This window comes from Hoplias malabaricus, chromosome 15 (assembly GCF_029633855.1).
Source record: "Hoplias malabaricus isolate fHopMal1 chromosome 15, fHopMal1.hap1, whole genome shotgun sequence".
Classification (NCBI taxonomy): domain Eukaryota; kingdom Metazoa; phylum Chordata; class Actinopteri; order Characiformes; family Erythrinidae; genus Hoplias; species Hoplias malabaricus.
The window spans coordinates 34,700,797-34,721,700 of record NC_089814.1 but is presented as its reverse complement, the minus strand read 5'-3'; the positions used below and the strand labels follow the sequence as shown (position 1 = coordinate 34,721,700).

The window sequence follows — 20,904 nt, the reverse complement described above, 5'->3', positions numbered from 1 at the left end:
GTCCCGGCTCGATGAAGCCAACAAGACCACATCATCTGCAAAAAGCAGACATGGAATACTGAGACCACCAAACCGGACACCCTCCGCCACTTGGCTACGCCGAGAAATTCTGTCCATAAAAATTGTGAACAGAACCGGTGACAACGGGCAGCACTGACGGAGTCCAACTCCGACTGGAAACCAGTCGGACTTACTGCCAGCCATACGAACCAGACTCCTGCTCTGTTTGTACAGGGACTGGATAGTTCGTAACAAAGAGCCCAGTACCCCATACTCCCTGAGCACCCCCCACAGAACACCCCGAGGGACACGGTCGAATGCCTTCTCCAGATCCACAAAACACATGTAGACTGGTTGAGCAAACTCCCATGCACCCTCCAGGATCCTAGCGAGGGTAAAGAGCTGGTCCTGTGTTCCACGACCGGGGCGGAATCCGCATTGTTCCTCCTGGATCCGAGGTTCAACTATCAGTCGGACTCTCTTCTCCAGTACCCCCGCATAGACCTTACCGGGGAGGCTGAGGAGTGTGATCCCCCTATAGTTGGAACACACCCTCCGATCCCCCTTTTTAAAAAGGGGAACCACCATCCCAGTCTGCCAGTCCAGAGGCACTGCCTCCGATGTCCACGCGATGTTGCAAAGACGTGTCAACCAGGACAGCCCCACAACATCCAGAGCCTTGAGGAACCCGGGGTGAACCTCATCCACCCCTGGGGCCCTACCGCCAAGGAGTTTCCCTACCACCTTGGCCACTTCAGCCCCAGTGATAGACGAGCCCCCCCCCCCCCCCCCGGGGTCCCCAAGCTCTGCTTCCTCTGCGGAAGACGTGCTGGTGGGATTGAGAAGATCCTCGAAGTATTCCTTCCACCGTCTGGTGACGTCCCCAGTCGAGGTCAACAGTTCCCCACCCCCACCATATACAGTGTTGGTGGAAAACTGCTTTCCCCTCCTGAGTCGCCTGACGGTTTGCCAGAAACTTCTCGGAGCTGACCGAAAGTCGTTTTCCATGTTCTCACCGAGCTCCTCCCACACCCGAGTTTTTGCCTCAGCGACTGCCGAGGCCGCAAGCCGCTTGGCTCCTCGGTACCTGTCGGCTGCCTCCGGAGTCCCCTGAGCCAACCAGGCTCGATAGGACTCTTTCTTCAGCTTGACAGCCCCCCTCACCCGGGGTGTCCACCACCGAGTGCGGGGATTGCCACCCCGACAGGCACCGACAACCTTGCAGCCACAGCTCCGTTCAGCTGCCTCAACAATGGAGGTCCGGAACATGGCTCACTCGGACTCAATGTCACCAGCCTCCCCCGGGATGCAGTCGAAGCTCTGCCGGATGTGGGAGTTGAAGATCTTTCTGACAGGTTCCTCTGCCAAACATTCCCAGCAAACCCTCAGCACACGTTTGGGCCTGCCAGGTCTGTCCGGCATCCTCCCCCGCCATCTGATCCAACTCACCACAAGGTGGTGAACAGTTGACAGCTCAGCGCCTCTCTTCACCCGAGTGTCCAGAACATATGGCCGCAGGTCAGATGATACGACTATAAAGTCTATCATCGAAATGCAGCCTAGGGTGTCCTGATGCCAGGTGTACTTGTGGACACCCTTATGTTCGAACATGGTGTTCGTAATGGACAAACTGTGACGAGCACAGAAATCCAATAACTGAACACCACTCGGGTTCAGATTAGCGGGGCCGTTCCTCCCAATCACGCCCCTCAAGGTCTCACTGTCATTACCCACGTGAGCGTTGAAGTCCCCCAGCAGAACAATGGAGTCCCCAGAATGAGTGTTCTCCAGCACTCCCTCTAGGGTCCCCAAGAAGGCATGGTACTCTGAACTGCTGTTCGGTGCATAAGCACAAACAACAGTCAGAGCCCTTTCCCCAACCCGAAGGCGCAGGGAAATTACCCTCTTGTCCACTGGGGTAAACCCCAACGTACAGGCGCTAAGCAGGGGGGCTATGAGTAAGCCCACACCTGCCTTACGCCTCTCACCCTAGGCAACTCCAGAGTGAAAGAGCATCCAGCCCCTCTCAAGGAGATTGGTTCCAGAGCCCATACTGTGTGTCGAGGTGAGCCCAACTATATCTAGCCGGTACCTCTCAACCTCGCGCACCAGCTCAGGCTCTTTTCCCACCAGAGAGGTTACGTTCCATGTTCCAAAAGCCAGTTTCAGTAACCGAGGATCAGAACGCCAGGGCCCCCGACCCCGACCGCCACCCGATCCACAATGCACCAGACCCGGATTACTACCTCTCCCACAGGTGGTGGGCCCATGGGAGAATAAAGCAAAACCAAACAAACCTTAACAATGCTTTTAATGTCAAAGAACATGTCATGTATTGTTACAAACTATGTAATATAACAAACATGTAATATAATGTTACAAACATATTCAATGTTCAGTTCTTGTGATCATCTATGATGTCTCTGCCTTTAATATCACAGTATAGACAGCCCATTTCCTACCCACCTCCAAATTTACATAGTTCAGTTTCTGCAGTTCAGAGCCCAGAGTAGCAATGGCAGAGGACCTATTCTACCTGTTACAGCTCAATGGAGCAACACACATATTTTTAAGATGTGAATTTAATGTAAAAATGTGACATTCCTTTAATGTTTAACAGAACAAAGGAGAATTATGACAATGATAACAGGAACCACTGTTAAAGCTGCTTTATTGGGTCCAAGGTCCAGGCTTGGTTTGAGCTTGGAAAAGGGCAAACAACAGTTTTATCTGAGGGAATTTTCCAGAAAAAAAAAAAGATATGGTTGATTTTTATATGTAACTGTCTAATATGGTCTGGTAAAAAAAGAAAGTGTAATGCATACTTTAGAATAAAACTTTTTTTTCTGTATTAAAATCCTGCTATGGTTGTAGATTAAATCCATACTGGAACGTACAGCCAAAATGGATGCTATGTTTAACACATCCTGGTCCCATAACTGCCCATGGATGAAATCCAATATTTAAACTGTAGACTAAACATGTTGAGCAGCACGTTTGTGTCCCTCATTGGTGTGTTGAACTGTGATGGGCAGGGTTTCGAAATGTAAACCCATAAGCAGTTAGAAGGGGATGGAGGAGTGGGAGGGGGAGGGGGATACATGAATGTTCAAATGGTTTATGAGAAAAAGAAACTGAAAGAGTGAAAGCAGGGTTAACGGTCCCTGAGCGGCACAGAGAGGCAGCTAAGCGGAGCGAGAAGCTTAGAGGCGTCTGCTTGTTTTGTACGAACTCAAATGGACATCTCTCTAGACGCGATGTGACGCAGAACCACGAGAAAAAAAGGTAAGAACAGCGACAACGAGGCTACAATTACTGACTAAGACGTCCCAGTACGCTCCCACTGATACTGTGTTGAAGTCTGAACTGAAAATTGCAGGTGGAGTCGTGTTTTCATGCTAATTAGCAGTTGAGCATAAATCAGATTAGCTTTTGCTGGACTTCTAAGGTTTGACAAAATAATGAAACGTAAAATGTGCGTTGTGCAAAGGTTATACTACAAAGCATGGTTTTGTGGTTACTTTTCGTTGTTAACGTTTTTGTTTCCAATTTTTAAAACTAGAATTTTTCTTTATTTATAATGGACCTCTACTTTTTAACAAAAACAAGGTACTGAAAATTTTAAACAAAAAAATGTGGAGTTAGAAATGACAGAAAGTAAAAAAAAAAAACACTAACGGAATTAAAATGGCAAAAGACACATTTAAACAAATCAGTGAGAAAACAAAAACAACAAAAAAGACACTGTTCCTGTTTCTTAGCCATGCTTTAGTTTCACATAAGTGTTTTTTTTTAATTGAAGTCTGTCACATTTTCTGGTAATCCCCTAATTTTGGTAATCCGTCTTTTTTCCTGTCGTAATCTGGGGTTTTTAAACTGCATTTCCTTACCTTTAGTTCAGCACGAGAAGTAAAAAATGCAGCGTCAACTACATTCATAAATGCATTTATTTTCTCCTAAAAATATCTGAATCTTGTGAAGAAGAGTAATCATTTCCTCTTCAAGAACTTGGTAACACATTTCCCAGAGATTACTACAAGTATATTATGTCCAAAAGTATCCAGACATCCCTCTCAATGGTGTTTTAAACACTAATGCTCAGTCACACAAAGCTTGTATTATTTCCATAAAAATCAATATAGCATGAGCATAATAATGCATATGAGTCTAAGGTCCAATGCCAAGCATGGGCTACAGGGCCATAAAACACCCTGGCACTGTGTACTCTAGAGTGAAGGGAGCTACATCCAGGACATTTTTAAGAAACAACTTAGCCTTGTCAGATCAAGTTTTTTAATAAGAGAAATTAAAAAATACTTCAGAGTAGCAATAGTAATCAAAACTATCTTTCCCCCCAGATGAAGCTGAAAGTTAGTACCAGTGGACCTGGTGCTGATGTGTTGTACTTGCATACACTCTTCTCTCTAAAATAATGTCCGGGGAGTCTGGGAAGATTAAACACTCTGATATGAGTCTCCAAGAGGAGCACTGTCCTCAAGGTCAAAGGTAAGTATGGTGAATGCTAAAAAATTCTGTCCTCTTTTTTATATATTTGGGTTTAATGTTGGTTATAATATATCTCTTCAGCAGTCAGTCAGAATAAAATCTTTGCTATAACAGATCTAACACACTATTGCACACAGAAATACTAGACATTTTCTTGAGGCAACTAATTAAAGTTAAAACTCATCCCTCTACGTGCCTGTATTCTTGTACGACACATTTTTTGATAAATGTGCTTTTTTCCTGATATTAGTGGAAATGAGAAAAGGTCCACTTATCCTGTATCCAGCCACCTCAAAGTGAGAGGTTCTGCCATTGACTGGTCACTCTTTAAAGATACACACCTGGATACAGGTGAATTTGACCTTTTCTCAGTTCCACTAAAATAAGATAGGATTGTTTATTAGGAATTATATCCAAACATAGCATTTATTAACATCACAAGCTATTTTCCAACATAGTTATCATCTAAAATTGTGTGACAAAATATCAGTTTACTTAAAAAAAAAAAGCTAATTGTTTACTAATTAAATGTTCACAGTTGATTGGTCTGCCATAAATACCATTGCCAATTTACTTTCAGATCCAAATACATTCATTCATTATCTGTAACTGCTTATCCAATTCAGGGTCGCGGTGGGTCCAGAGCCTACCTGGAATCATTGGGCACAAGGCGTGAATACACCCTGGAGGGGGCGCCAGTCCTTCACAGGGCAACACAGACACGTTCACTCACACCTATGGACACTTTTGAGTCACCAATCCACCTACCAACATGTGTTTTTGGACTGTGGGAGGAAACCGGAGCACCCGGAGGAAACCCACGCAGACACAGGGAGAACACACCACACTCCTCACAGACAGTCACCCGGAGGAAACCCACACATACACGGGGAGAACACACCAACTCCTCACAGACAGTCACCCGGAGCGGGAATCGAACCCACAACCTCCAGGTCCCTGGAGCTGTGTGACTGCGACACCTACCTGCTGCGCCACCGTGCCGCCCTAGATCCAAATACATATATACATAAATACATAAATATATATTGAATACCTTTCCCTCAGGAAAGGTATTCAGGAAAGGTATTCAATTATTTTTTACTTGCTTGTCCTTCTATCATCCAATCTTGTCTTGTCTGATCTTTCTTGAATGTTGCTAGAACAGAACAGAGAGAGTAACATATCATCTGTCAAAACAGTTCTGCCCTAAAAATACACCAGTGTGAAACAATTTGTTTTTTACTTGCAACTAACTGGTTAAGATTTTTTTTCTTTTTGGATTATAATAATTACACAATGTAATGGGTTCATAAAAATAACCTGCAATGGGATTAATTGCTTTTATTGAATAATAGGCCTAACACATGTCTGTCTGATTTTAGTGGAACTAAGAAAAGGTCAAACTCCCCTGTGTCAAGCTGTGTGTCTTTAAAAAGTAACCAGTCAATGGCAGAACCTCTCACATTGACGGGGGGATCAGTCCCGCAGGAAAGGTATACCTATATGTTTTTCGTCCCATTTCCATCCAAAAATGCATATTAAAAATTCCTTAGTCTTGACTCTTTTTCCTTCTTTATGAGATATTGCTAGAAAGTCTGTGAATCTTGTCATTCAGCCTGGTCTGTGTCAATCATATAATAACAAGAACTGGCAAAACTTTGCTACACTAAAGAAAAAAAACAGGTTAACACATTTATATGCATGCCTACAAATACACAATGGTCTATTTATTTGCTACTAATCTTTTCAGATTATTTTTCAAACTTATAAATAAAAACTAAAACTTAAAAATTGAATGCCATGAATGTCACAGCCCTTTTTAGTCTGGTGAAATTAATTTGCAGATTAATTAATGTACTGTTAGGTATAGAAGGCATCTGTAGGTGGAAAATTCTTTGCTTTTCGTGTCAAAATCACTAGTTTCAATCTCTGTAGATCAGTATTAAAAGTTTTTCAGCCTTTTTATAGTTATTGCAGCTGACAATTTTCTGTTTCTAATGTATCGTGCAATGGGAGTACGTTCAGACTTTTTGGACACAAAACCTAACATACTTCTCTGTCTGATTTTAGTGGACCGGAGAAAAGAACAGGCTCCCCTGTTCACAGCACTCTTTCACAGCAGTCTTTGAAGAGTAACCAGTCAATGGCAGAACCTCTCACCCTGAAGGTGAAACCAACCCCTCAGGAAAGGTATACATTTTTTCTCCTTGCTCATCCTAGAACATATTATGTATTAGCAAAAATGATTATTTTTAAATGTTCTACTTGCAGAAGGTCTCAGAAATGTTGTAACGGGACATATCATGGATATTGTGTTCCCTCAGCCAAAGTCTAATAGGAAAGCCAGCGTCTGTCATGTATCAGCATGTATTAGAGGCATGGATATCTTGAGAAAGGCAGCATTAATGCTAATGTGTACATCAAATATTTGAATACATAATAAGCTGTTACAGACAATGAATGAATGAGTTAATACATCAGGGAATTCCCTTGTTTCAGTAAAACAACACTAAGCCACAGTCTTCACATTTCAAGAGTGTGGCTTAAGGTTGTACAGGTGGGACGTTGGCTTCCTGCTGTCTAGATCCTACTCCTCTTGAAAATGTGTAGTGCAATATATGCTGGGTCATCTGGAACCTCAGACTGATGAAAAGCAGAAGAGTTAAATCAAGTAAGAACAGGAAAGAATTCCATGTTCACAACAGTTTGTGTCCTAAGTTGTAAGTCATTGGAAAACCTGCTCTTGTCCAGGGCCATCACTAGAGATGAATGATTAAGGGGCTAAGATTTAACCAGTGGAGTCTGGGGTAATTGCCTCATAGCAGCTCATTTCTTTGACAAGGTACACATTAAGCAAGGCCACAAGGAGCTAAAATAACATTAGTTCTATCTAAAGCAGAGCCATAGTTCCCAGTGTTTCAGCTCTCAGCGCCGCAGCAAAACAAATCGCTGTAGCAGGGACTGTGTCTCCATTGGCTGCACACTGAATGATGACTCGCTGCTGATTGGCTAAATAAAGGTGACGACAAATAAAAAGCGTGTTCTCTGTTTAGGAGCCTGGGAGAATCTGCCCCTCGCTCTGGCTGAGAAAAAGCTGCATGTTTCTGTCTCAAATATAAAAGTGTGACCTCAAAAATACGTAACAAAACATGTCCCGTATCAGTTCAAAACAGAACGCATTTTTAGTGTCCAAATACGGGGAAATTTCGACAATTGGCAACACTATATGTGTAAATAATACCATAAGATTTTATTTCGACTGCATTTTGTTATTTATTGTTCTTTTATTTTGACATCGTTAAATCGAAAGTAGTTCGTCAGGCGCGCAGTGGTTCCGAGCGCGGAGATTCGGTTTGGAGAGACACGAATAAAAGAGAGAGAGAAGAGAGAACAGTAAGAGAAAGAAACATTGCCATTCTACAACTGGTCAAGGGCGTACACGGTAAAACAATGCTGCTTTATTCTGTACTAAACTTTCTTTGATGATACGCATATTGATTTGCGGTGTGAAATGTTAATTTGCATAACAATCGTATGTTGTAGTATGAGCTAGCCTGCACTGGGCTGTGGGCACATTAGCACACAATTCCCATATAATGCTGGTTGTTACTCTTTGGGAAATTCTGTTCTGTGATTATTCAATAAGAGTTTAACTTCCACATGGTTGGCTTGTTAAGCTAACAGTGTTTTTGTCTAAAACCTGAATCCTTATGCATGGCTATTGTATAGAACAGTATATTTGAATGTGTGGAAATTATCTGCCTGTTACGAAAGTATTTATTGAAAAATTAATTTCATTTCAGTTTTCACGGTGTTCTATGAAGACGAGTTTGTAATGAAGAATAAAATCACTTCATTAACATCAGTATGAAGCGTGGACTAAATGATTGACCAGGAAGTAGTTACAGTGAAAACGTGGCCTACTGTCCATCCTCCTGAGGTGCAACGATGTCTGCTACTTCAGGCTTCAACACTGTTTTCATCGCCTGCAGTCTGTGGTCCTCAAGATTCAGTGAGCAGCACTTCTTCATGGAATGCAGTGAACTTCAGCTCCAAAGAGAAGCCTTACTGCTTTAAGGTCTGATTTTACCATTGGAACATTGCATTCTCAGACAATTGATGGATAGCCCCACAATTCTTTAAAAAGACTCTATTTAAAGTGGTTTCAGATAGACAAAAAAAAAAAAAAAGGAATATTGCTATATTGTTTTCCTTTATGCCTTTAATGTCTGTTTACATTGTTGCATTGTTATTTCTTTCTAACATAATGGTTAACTAGAATGAAAAATGTCATTGCGTAGTGAATTACAAATTCAGAATGAGCTAATTACACAGTCCGAACATGAAAGGGTAGAGCCTGCAAAGATGTCGGACGCTGGGCTTGTGTCTAATGTGCAAGGTGCAGCCGCACCAAACGTGGAGATAAGGAAATCCTCACGTGAGAGACGTTTGACACCAAAGATGCTAGAGTTGACAGAGCAGCAATCCGCTCAAAGAGAAAGGAAGTTCTTCTCAGCATACGAGAATTGGAAGGCCCATGTTAGAAATATCCGTGCGAGTCTAAAACATGAATGCTCTGACCATGACCTGTGTGAGATGATGGAATCCCTGGAAAGTCTTGAGGCTATAGCCAAAGTGGAATATAACAATTTACGAGAAAAATCAACTCCTTCTCAGGAAGTGAAACGAAAGATTGATGCCTGCTCTGCAGTGACAGGAGACTTAACACAACTGATGAGAGTACGTTTGTCTGAAGAAGGAGAAGACTTTGATGCTGAAGCCGAAGAGCCAAGGCTGCGTTTGTTACTGGACAAAGACTATGCCAAATCCATATATGGATCCACAGCCTTCTCACCATCGTTGGTTAGCAGCTATAAACCTGCCTCAGAGACGTCAAGCATAGCAGCCAAGAGAGCAGAGATGGCTGCTCAGTTAGCTGCAAAAAAGGTTGAATTTGAAAAGGAGAATATTATCAGCGCACAGCGCCAGGAATTGAAACGACTCGAACAACAAAGGGATCTTGAGGTTATGGAAGATAAGCTTAAAGTATACACAGAAGAGGAGTCAAAGGAAAATGGTCAAAGATGCAGCACTGTACACAGCAGTTTGATAGATTCTCATCACTCAGGTTCTTACAGTGGGGATCAAGCAGCTCCAAAAAATGAGACATTATTACTGCAAGCACTGAGTGATTCAGCTGTACTCACCAGACTCCCAATTCCAGAACCTGGTATTTTCTCTGGTGACCCGTTGAAGTTCATACAGTGGAGTGCTAGCTTTAAATCTCTAATAGATCGACGCTGCCCCAATCCTGCCGACAAGCTCTTCTACTTGCAAAAATATGTTGCTGGGGAAGCCAGGTCAGTCCTGGAGGGTATTTTCTACAGAACTGATAAAGAGGCCTATCAGCAAGCATGGGAGAAGTTGACTGTCAGATATGGCCACTCCTTTGTAGTACAACGGGCATACAGAGAGAAGCTCAATGGGTGGCCTAAGATCAGAGCAAGGGAGTATATAAAGCTGAGAGAATTCAGTGATTTTCTACAGGCATGTGACAGCGCTATGCCTCATGTAAAAGGTCTGCAGGTGCTTAATGACTGTGAGGAAAATCAGAAGATGTTGCTCAAGCTCCCAGAGTGGGTAACTTCAAGGTGGAACCGCTATGTCACTGAGCAGCTTGACCAGGCCAAAGACTATCCCAATTTTAAAGACTTTGCTTCCTTCATTGCAAGGGAGGCACGTATAGCATGCAACCCAGTCTCTTCACTGTATGCGCTGAGGCCCACTGAAGAAAAGCTGACAAGGGAAATAAAGCGTACAAAGGCAAACACGTTTGCAACCAAAGTGCAGGCCTCAGACACCACCACAACCAAACCAAACAATAGTGATGAAGCCAAGCCAAAGGACTTCAACAAACCCATGAAAGAGAACTCAGCAGCACAGAACTCAGAACCAGTGAAATGTGTGTACTGTGAAGAAAGTCATTCTATACATAAATGCCAAAAGCTAATGGCAATTTTGGTGGAGGAAAAGCAAAGGTTTGTAAGAGACAATAATCTGTGCTTTTCATGCCTGAGGAAAGGGCATAACTCAAAGGACTGTCAATAGAAAGTCACATGTGGCAAGTGTAAAAGGAACCATCCCACTCCATTACACGAAGATCGTCCACGTGTGGAGAAGCCAAATATGCAAAGAATTCAGAGTAGAGAAGGAAATACTTCTGCACTGTCATGCAGTGTGAATGGAGGTGAGAATGGCAGCACATCAATGATAGTCCCAGTATGGATCTCATCATCACGTACCACTAGTCCCGAGACCTTAGCTTATGCCTTACTGGATACTCAGAGTAGTAAAACATTCGTAGATCAAAGTGTGTGTGAAAATCTGCAAGCAGCAGGAGAGCCTGTGAAACTCAAGATCTCTACCATGATGGGAAAGGCCTCAGTCATAGAAAGCCTGAGAGTTAGTGGGCTTAAAGTAAGAGGATATTCATCAGAGACCACCATCAGCTTACCTCCGGCCTATTCTCGAGATTTTATTCCACTTGAACGAGGACACATTCCCACCTGTGAAACTGCTAACAAGTGGAATCACCTTGCAGCCATAGCCCATGAAATGCCCCCACTGATGGATTGTGGGGTAGGATTGTTGATCGGCTACGACTGCTCCAGAGCACTAGCACCACGTCATGTCATCACAGGGGGTGACAATGAACCTTATGCCATTAAGACAGATCTAGGCTGGAGCATCATTGGGAGTGTGGCTCAGAGTGTAAATTCCAAGGATGTAACAGGGCTGTGCAATTGCATATCTGTGAAAGAGTTGCCTCCTGTGACACCAGCGGCTGTGATTCGAGCACTTGAGTCTGATTTTGCAGACACCAACCCGGCAGAAAAAAGTATATCGCAGGAAGACATCCAGTTTCTCCGGATCCTAGAAGGAAGAATCCAACAGAATGAATGTAATCATCTAGAGATGCCTTTGCCTTTCAAAATATGTCCTTGTCTCCCAGAAAACAAGAAGCTTGCCTTTGTCAAACTTCCGTTTCAAGTGCTTTATTCTGACTGAGATCTCAAGTTCAAGAGTGACTATGTGAACTTTGTGGAAGGTGTTATAAAGGATGGTGAAGCAGAGGAGGCCCTCAATGAACCAGAGCCAGGCAATGTGTGGTATATCCCACATCAGGGGGTCTACCACCCCAGAAAGCCAGAAAAGATCAGAGTCGTTTTTGATTGCTCTGCAAAGTATGAGGGCACTGCCTTGAATGACCATCTTCTCACCGGACCCGATCTTACTAACAGACTGAATGGAGTGCTATGTCGATTTCGCAAACACCCAATCGCTGTGATGTGCGATGTAGAGAAGATGTTTCACAGATTCCACGTAAGTGAAGAGGATCGAGACTATCTGCGTTTCTTGTGGTGGAAAGGTGGAGCTACAGAATCCGAACCCAAGGCATACCGCATGAAGGTCCACCTCTTCGGAGCGGCCTCATCTCCAGGGTGCGCCAATTATGGCATGAAGTATCTAGCTACCCAAAATGAGAAAGAATACCCTTTAGCAGCAGACTTCATAAGAAAAAATTTTTATGTAGACGATGGCATTGTAAGTCTAGACTCGGTGGACACTGCTATTAAGCTGGTGAAAGAAGCTCAAGCTGTGTGTAGTAAAGGGCAACTACGTCTCCACAAATTCATTTCCAATAATCGAACAGTTCTGGAATCAATCTGTGAGACTGAACGAGCCAAAGGAGTGGAAGACGTAGCTCTCAGCCACAATGATCTTCCTGTCCAAACAGTACTGGGAGTGCGATGGAATGTAACGAGAGATACGTTCTCCTTCAAGGTCTCTCTGGAAGAGAAATCAACAACACGGCGTGGGATTCTCTCCACCATAGCCTCTGTGTATGACCCTTAGGGGTTCTTGGCTCCATTCCTCTTGTCAGGAAAGCAAGTGCTCCAGGAGATGTGTCAGAAAGGTGTAGGATGGGATGATCCACTTCCTGATGAGTTGAGGCCAAGGTGGGAGAACTGGGTCAGTGATCTTAGGAACCTTGAAAAAATTAAAATCCCAAGATGTTACTCTCCTGAGAACTTTGGAAAGATCCTGAGAACTGAACTGCATCACTTCTCAGATGCCAGCAGTCAAGGCTACGGTCAATGTACATACATTAGACTTGTGAGTGAAGACTACATTGTGTGTACATTGCACTCTGATAATGGGCAAAGCAAGGGTCGCACCCACAAAAGTAGTTACGATACCAAGGCTGGAGTTAACTGCTACAGTAATCTCTGCTGCTGTTAGCAGCATGCTGAAAGAGGAGTTAGAGCTCAGGATTGATGAGGAGCACTTTTGGACAGACTCGCGAGTAGTCCTAGGTTATGTCAGCAATGAAGCTCGGCGATTCCACGTCTTTGTAGCCAACAGAGTCCAGAGAATCTGTGAAACAACTGACCCACAACAATGGCATTATGTTGACACAAGTGAGAACCCTGCCGATCATGCCTCAAGAGGCCTCAGAGTATCAGAGATGATTAACTCAAATTGGTTTCAGGGACCTAAATTCCTATGGGAAAGAGAGCTTAATATTGAGCAAGGAATGCCAGACCTAGTGGTAGGAGATCCTGAGGTCAAGACAGTACAGGTGCTGAACACACTAGTCGAAACGCAGGACAATTTTTTAGGGCGACTGGCGCGATTCTCAAAATGGACCACTGTAGTGAATGTTGTGGCATGTATTCACCGGCTGGCTGTAAAATCTAAGAACATAAAACCTATAAATGTGGAAGAGAGAAGGAGAGCTTCACTTACCATCATCAAGCTTGTGCAGCAAGAAGCCTTCAAAGAGGAGCTGCTCATTCTGAACCAAAGATCTGGAAAGCTCTCTCGAAATCACCCACTGTATCCACTTGACCCAGAGATTCATGACGGCATACTAAGAGTAGGAGGACGATTAAGGAGAGCATCCTCACCCTTTGATGTGAGACATCCAATAATTCTGCCGACAAATGGTGACGTAACATGTCTCATTCTCAGACACTGTCATGAGAAAACCCAGCATCAAGGAAGAGGGCAAACCCTCAACGAAATCAGAGCTAGTGGATACTGGGTCATTGCAGGTAGTAAAGCAGTTGCCAGTTATATAAGGCATTGTGTCACCTGCAGAAGAGCTCGAAGACCCACAGAACAGCAAAGGATGGCAGATCTTCCTACAGATCGTACCGAACCTACACCGCCATTCTCGTTCTGTGGTATGGATTGTTTTGGTCCCTTTCACACCAAGCAGGGACGCAAGGAACAAAAGCGGTATGGTCTGCTCTTCACGTGTCTCTGCTCTAGAGTGGTACACATTGAATTATTGGAAGACATGACTACTGACACATTCATCAATGCCTTAAGATGTTTCATAGCTATCCGAGGACCAGTGAGACAATTAAGATCAGATCATGGATCCAACTTTGTTGGTGCAAAGAATGAGCTGCATAGAGCTCTGAAAGAATTAGATGAAGAGAGAGTGGCAAGATTTCTGGCGGAACGACAGTGCGACTTTTGCATGAATGTTCCCGACGCAAGTCACGTAGGGGGAGTCTGGGAGCGACAGATACGCACAGCAAGGAGTGTGTTGAGTTCAGTCCTAGCGCAGAGCGCTGGGAGACTAGATGACACCTCTCTCAGGACATTCTTTTATGAGGCCATGTCCATTATAAACAGCTGCCCTCTCACTGTGGATAGTATCAATGATCCTACAAGCCCAGAACCACTGACACCAAACCATCTCCTCACAATGAAATCCTCTGTCCCTCTACCGCCACCAGGCAGATTTGTCAAAGAGGACTTATACGCGAGGAAAAGATGGAGGCGGGTGCAGTATTTATCTGAGCAATTTTGGTGCAGATGGAGAAAGAAATATCTAGCAGGGATTAGCATCAGGCAGAAATGGCATGCCCCAAGACGAAATGTGCAAGTCGATGATATTGTTATCATCCAAGATGATGCTCCTCGCAACGAGTGGAAGCTGGCCAGGGTTTTGGACGTATACAAAGACGATGATGGTCTTGTCCGCAGAGCCACCATACAGATAGGCGAGCAAAGGCTAAGGGACGGAGGTGAACGCCTCAGCAAGCCATCTGTTGTTGAGCGGCCCATTCAAAAGTTAGTTGTTTTAGTAGAGAGCAATAAATTCCCTGTGTCTCAAGATAAATGTTTATAATTTGTCATGAGGGTGAAATTACCTTTGATTTATTGTCTAAGAGTGTGGCATGCCCAATATTGTATGTTTAAGCCATAAACCAAACGGTAATTTGGTGGGAGTGTAAATAATACCATAAGATTTTATTTCGACTGCATTTTGTTATTTATTGTTCTTTTATTTTGACATTGTTAAATCGAAAGTAGTTCGTCAGGCGCGCAGTGGTTCCGAGCGCGGAGATTCGGTTTGGAGAGACACGAATAAAAGAGAGAGAAGAGAGAACAGTAAGAGAGAGAAACATTGCCATTCTACAACTGGTCAAGGGCGTACACGGTAAAACAATGCTGCTTTATTCTGTACTAAACTTTCTTTGATGATACGCATATTGATTTGCGGTGTGAAATGTTAATTTGCATAACAATCGTATGTTGTAGTATGAGCTAGCCTGCACTGGGCTGTGGGCACATTAGCACACAATTCCCATATAATGCTGGTTGTTACTCTTTGGGAAATTCTGTTCTGTGATTATTCAATAAGAGTTTAACTTCCACATGGTTGGCTTGTTAAGCTAACAGTGTTTTTGTCTAAAACCTGAATCCTTATGCATGGCTATTGTATAGAACAGTATATATGAATGTGTGGAAATTATCTGCCTGTTACGAAAGTATTTATTGAAATATTAATTTCATTTCAGTTTTCACGGTGTTCTATGAAGACGAGTTTGTAATGAAGAATAAAATCACTTCATTAACATCAGTATGAAGCGTGGACTCAATGATGCGTATTTTGTCAAGAAGGCAATGCAGACCCATAGCCAATGGCTATCTGGAGACTGAGAGAGCTGTTGTTGAAAAATAAAAAAATGAGGGGGCTGAAGAACATTTAAAACGGGTGTAACGACGCCATTGCCTGTCATAACTTTTTTTTTTTTTTTGCATTTTACAGGTATCAATTTGAAAATTTATGTATGTATAAAAAATATTATTTTTCAATATATTATTATTTTACTGTTTTCAATTGAGGAGGGGTAAAAGGATCATTGCTCTATGGGATAATTTTTTTCTATTAGTGTGTCTGCTTTTTTTGGAATTGTGATAAGCGGCAAATTTTATGTTTGGTGTTATTTCTTGCCGATAAGTGAAAAAGTAGAAATTATGCACAATGCCACATTCATTAAAATTTTCAGACACTGTTATGTGTGATTTACAGTCGAATATTTAAATTTGACCATTGGTGATTTGCATTAGTGACATTAATTATCCTTTTTTAATTCTTAATTAAAAAAAAAAAATTGAGTTATTTTTTGAGTCTGACTATAAAAATTTAATTGTACGTTATTCTTAATGTCTCATATGGTCAAGCGTGATGTGAACACTATTATTGTACACCACCAGAGGGCAGTATACCATACAAAACATACCACAGTGGCAGAACCTCTCATCTTCATCTAGTTTACTAAATCTGGACCAAATTCATTACTGTAATGGAGTGTAGTGTAAGTTATGTATGAGAGGCCGTCTAGGGCAAAATACAATGAAACACTTGTACACTACACACTGAAAAATCTTTACGTGTACACTACATTGAAACACTTGCCTGTATATCTCAGTGTAACAGGAAGATAGTTTCTGAAGAACTGAGCATGCTCAGTAGCACAGAGGGAAATAATGTTTGATAAATTCCTGAGCTTTGAGTTTTTTAAGAAATGAACAAACATTTCCCCCTCTCAGTTTTTACCAGTCTGTGCAGGTGACAGAGCAGGTGCTGAAACACTGATCTAAAGTGAATTAGAGACTAAAGCTATGAATACACGAGACCCAGTAAACTCACAGCAGTGCACGACTGTAAACTGCGACCAAGTGAGCACTGTGGCCGCAGACTGCTGTGAGTTTACTGCGGTACCCTGTAAAACAGAGGAGTGAATGTTTGTTCATTTCTTAAAAAACAAATCTCAAAACCCAGGTGTTTAAAGTCTAGTTATTAAAAAATATAATTTCTCTCTGTGCTACTGAGCATGCATGAGTCAGCATACACTTTTCAGTGTGTTATGTGCAATTGTTTCAGTGTAGTGTGCGCAAATGTTTCAGTGTGTTGTGTGCAAGCGTTTCAGTGTGTTGTGCGCAAGTGTTTCAGTGTAGTGCGCAAGTGTTTCAATGTAGTGTGCACATAAAGATTTTTCTGTGTGTAGTGTGCAAGTGTTTCATTGTATTTTGACGGCCTCTCATAGTTATGGGCACATAAGGTTCATATGTTATTTCATTTTGTAACACACGTTTCTGTATGATTTTAGGGGAACTGAGCAATCTGGATGTGTGCCAGAACCTCTAACCGACAAAGAATCAGCTCCTCAGGAAAGGTATAACCAAAACCATGTAATAGGTTCAGAAGGTACATTATCTTGCTATCCATCCATCCATCCATTATCTGTAACCGCTTATCCAATTTAGGGTCGCGGGGGGTCCAGAGCCTACCCGGAATCATTGGGCGCAAGGCGGGAATACACCCTGGAGGGGACGCCAGTCCTTCACAGGGCAACACAGACACGCACACATTCACTCACACCTACGGACACTTTCGAGTCGCCAATCCACCTGCAACGTGTGTTTTTGGACTGTGGGAGGAAACCGGAGCACCCGGAGGAAACCCACGCGGACACGGGGAGAACACACCAACTCCTCACAGACAGTCACCCGGAGCGGGAATCGAACCCACAACCTCCAGGCCCCTGGAGCTGTGTGACTGCGACACTACCTGCTGCGCCACCGTGCCGCCCCATTATCTTGCTATGGGGACTCCATTTTATGCATGAACATTTTTTGTGCAACACCTTTTCTGTCACTTTTTCTGTAATAGAACTGATGGAATTTCACCCCCACCTGTGTCCAGATGTTTGTCCTCGAGGAGTGACCAGTCAAAACAAGAACCTCGCACCATCAAACAAGGACCAGCACCTCAGAAAGGGTATTATTTTATTTTCTGATTACAGTCTTAACCTAAATGCATGTTAACGACTTTTGTTCAGAGAAGATCTGTATAAACAGATATTGTGTGTTAGCACAAATGTAAAAGTTCCATTTTGTGCTGAATGAAACTATAATTATTATATGTATGTAATAAGTGTATGTTGCCCTTGATTTTCATGTTAGAATTCATATTATTTTAAGACTGATTTAAAACAGCAATTTTGGTTCAGTTATTATGTTTGTAATTTAGTTTGTAAATAGATGATGTTAAATAAGAGTTCAGAAAATACAGCTACTTTTAATGCTTTCATTGAGTCCTTTTTGTTACATACACTTTCAAACACTTTTTTTTACACTTTCCCTGGTAGAATTGAGAAAATTTTACCCTCCCTTGCATCCAGCACTTGGTCCTTGAAAACTGACCAGTCAAAGACAGACTCCATCAGAAGAGGATCATTATGTCAGACAAGGTATTGCTTTCATTTCATTGCTCTTACTTATCTCTTCTTCAGATACAGTCTTAGAAATGGATTGAGAATATTTGAATGAGAATATTTACACTCTAAAGTAGGGTGACCAGATCTGAGATGGTGAAAAAGAGGTTTTAATATCTTAGATGACAATGCCGTGTTTTTACTAAAATCGTCAAATGTGCAAATTATATTAGGCTAATTCAAAACACAAGGAACAACCACGCAGCTCCACAAACTGTTTCTTTATACAATCACTATATATGCTTAAAATATGTCTTAAATTTAAATTGAATATATTAACCTTGCTCAAAATATCACAAACAGCTTCATTAACAATAAGCTTAGTTAATCAATTCTAGTCATTGGAAATTCTGTCCAATATTTTGGCTTTATCTCTAAATTTTGACCTGCAACTTTTTGGAGTAATTGTGTGGTGGCAGAATCTGCCTTAATAAAAGAAAAGGCTGGTGTAATGATGTCACAGTACTAATGGAGCTCATTATTCCTCTGTCCAAATATGAACTTAACATTTCTATTTTATTTGCCATAAGAATTACCATCCATCATTCTATTAAGAACGATTAGTTCTGTGTGTGATGCTGGCTCTTTCCAGAACAAAAAATTAGCATGAGTATATGGACATTTTTGGTATATTAGTTACTTTAACTCCCATAGTTATTTTAAATTCCATAGAGAGTAATATACTCTCCCATAAACTGCCCAAATACAGACATAATATGGCTATTCCCATGAGGAAGAGTAATCACCTAGACCACAACTAAACACAAGTAGCACTGAGTTTGCTGATAAAGGTCTTGTTGATCTTATTCTGAGGTAGAGCCAATAATCTGCTCTTGTTGTTATTGTGAACAAATTGAATGAGGTATTGAATAAGTTAATACTTAGGAAAAAAACACCCACCTAAAGAAAAGCAGTGAAGAGTTTTCTTAATGATCTCTTGAATTTATTTGAAACATTTTATCGACAGATCAACCCCCATAGTATAACAAATTTGAGCATATTTTGAACAAATATAATTGTTTTGTGATTGCAGAGACCATAAAGATTCAAACTCTCCAGTGACTGGTGACAAGCTGCAAAAGAAGCGTACAGACTATCTGTTCAATATCTTTGATGTAAGTATTTTTGATTTTAAATATAAATAAAAAGATATGTGTCATTAATATATGTATGCCCTGCAATATTTTTAAAATATATTACTAGATATTATTCTTCCAGCACAAGATAGCTATATATATATATATATATAACCGGATTCCAAAAAAGTTGGGACACTAAACAAATTGTGAATAAAAACGGAATGCAATGATGTGGAGGTGCCAACATCTAATATTTTATTCAGAATAGAAAACAAATCACAGATCAAAAGTTTAAACTGAGAGAATGTATCATTTTAAGGGAAAAATATGTTGTTTCAAAATTTCATGGTGTCAACAAATCCCAAAAATGTTGGGACAAGGCCATGAATCTTTTGATGATGTTATGCGCGGTTGATGATGATAACTTTAAAGTCTTTGCTATTTTACACTGAGTAACACCATTCTGGTATTGCTGCACTATCTTTCTGGTAGAATTGGTGATCCTCTTACCATCTTAGCTTCAGAGAGACACTGACACTCTGAGAAGCTCTTTTTATACACAATCATGTTGTCAATTGACCTAATTAGTGTTAATTGCTCTTCCAGCTGTTCATTATATGCTCAATTTCTTTTTTCAGCCATTTATTGCTACTTGTCCCCACTTTTTTGGGATTTGTTGACACTGTGAAATTTTGAATCAACATATTTTTCCTTTAAAATGTTACATTTACTCAGATTAAACATTTGATCTGTCATCTATGTTCTATTACGAATAAAATATTGACATTTGCCATCTCCACATCATTGCATTCAGTTTTTATTCACAATTTGTTTAGCGTCCCAACTTTTTTGGAATCCGGTTTGTATATATATATTGTATTATATATATATATATATATATATATATATATATACACATATATATACACACATATATATATATATATATATATATATATATATATATATATATATATATATATATAATACAATATGTGTTTTTACCTAATTATCATTTTTTAAGGATCTTCGGAAAAAAATCTTTGTGTTTGTACAACATGAATTGGAAATGTACAAGAAACTTCTGAGAAAAGAAAACACTAATTATTACGAGGATATGAAGGAAGAGATGTGGGACCTGTGAGAGGGTGTTCTTAATATGGGGCTCTTCTTCCTGAAGATGATGAACCATGAGGACCTTGCAGAAGCCCTGCAAGGTGAGAGGGCCACAGATGTCAATACATTCACAGAATGTTCAGATTGAATAAGGACTGAAGCCACTCCTTATAATGATGAATTTACCATCTTTTAACTAGACCGAAACAGTGGAACTGTTAACTGGAGTGAAGGTGCAATGTACCTTCACTGAAGTATCTGTGGGATCAAGATCTATCCAGTTCTAGATCTAATCATCACATCAAAAATCAGCTTCAGTAGTATTCTCATCATAGATAGTTCCAAAATATAGAACATATTAAGTTATAATTATTGTTACTGAAGCAAAAATGGAACAAATTCTATATTAGCACTCTTGATTTAAGGAAGAATGTTAAATGACATGTTTTCCGCTAATATATGGCCCTATAGTGTGTTTCCTAACTGCAAAATGGATTTTAATAGTTTTAAATGTGATGTAAGATTATTATACATGGTCTCTATTCTGTTTCACACTA

The 20,904-nt window shown here is 41.3% G+C and overlaps 2 protein-coding genes across 4 annotated transcripts in view; both read left to right on the top strand.

Moving 5' to 3' along the window:
- The first annotated feature begins 3,171 nt into the window (after window positions 1-3,171).
- Window positions 3,172-20,375, top strand: LOC136668074 (uncharacterized). Its single transcript, XM_066645319.1, has 7 exons — window positions 3,172-3,285; window positions 4,359-4,506; window positions 5,889-5,999; window positions 6,577-6,696; window positions 18,027-18,128; window positions 19,186-19,267; window positions 20,256-20,375. Exons 2-7 carry the CDS (start codon window positions 4,433-4,435, stop codon window positions 20,373-20,375), a joined length of 609 nt encoding a protein of 202 aa, XP_066501416.1. The 5' UTR covers window positions 3,172-3,285; window positions 4,359-4,432.
- LOC136668512 (NLR family CARD domain-containing protein 3-like) overlaps window positions 20,324-20,904 on the top strand; it is a 26,496-nt gene continuing 25,915 nt past the window's right edge. For all 3 annotated transcript variants that reach the window (XR_010795507.1, XR_010795506.1, XM_066646065.1), the window contains exon 1: window positions 20,324-20,448. Coding sequence is in view for 1 of the 3 variants with exons in the window: in XM_066646065.1 (XP_066502162.1) it covers window positions 20,391-20,448 (58 nt within the window). In the remaining 2 variants the exon portion in view is untranslated. The remainder of the gene's footprint in view (window positions 20,449-20,904) is intronic.

What these genes read in the sequence shown, in the direction of transcription:
- LOC136668074 (XM_066645319.1), top strand. Translation starts at nt 4,433, where the DNA reads ATGTCCGGGGAGTCTGGGAAGATTAAACACTCTGATATGAGTCTCCAA. An exon ending in CACTGTCCTCAAGGTCAAAG is followed by an intron (nt 4,507 to 5,888) that starts GTAAGTATGGTG and finishes GTCTGATTTTAG; the next exon opens with TGGAACTAAGAAAAGGTCAA. An exon ending in GGATCAGTCCCGCAGGAAAG is followed by an intron (nt 6,000 to 6,576) that starts GTATACCTATAT and finishes GTCTGATTTTAG; the next exon opens with TGGACCGGAGAAAAGAACAG.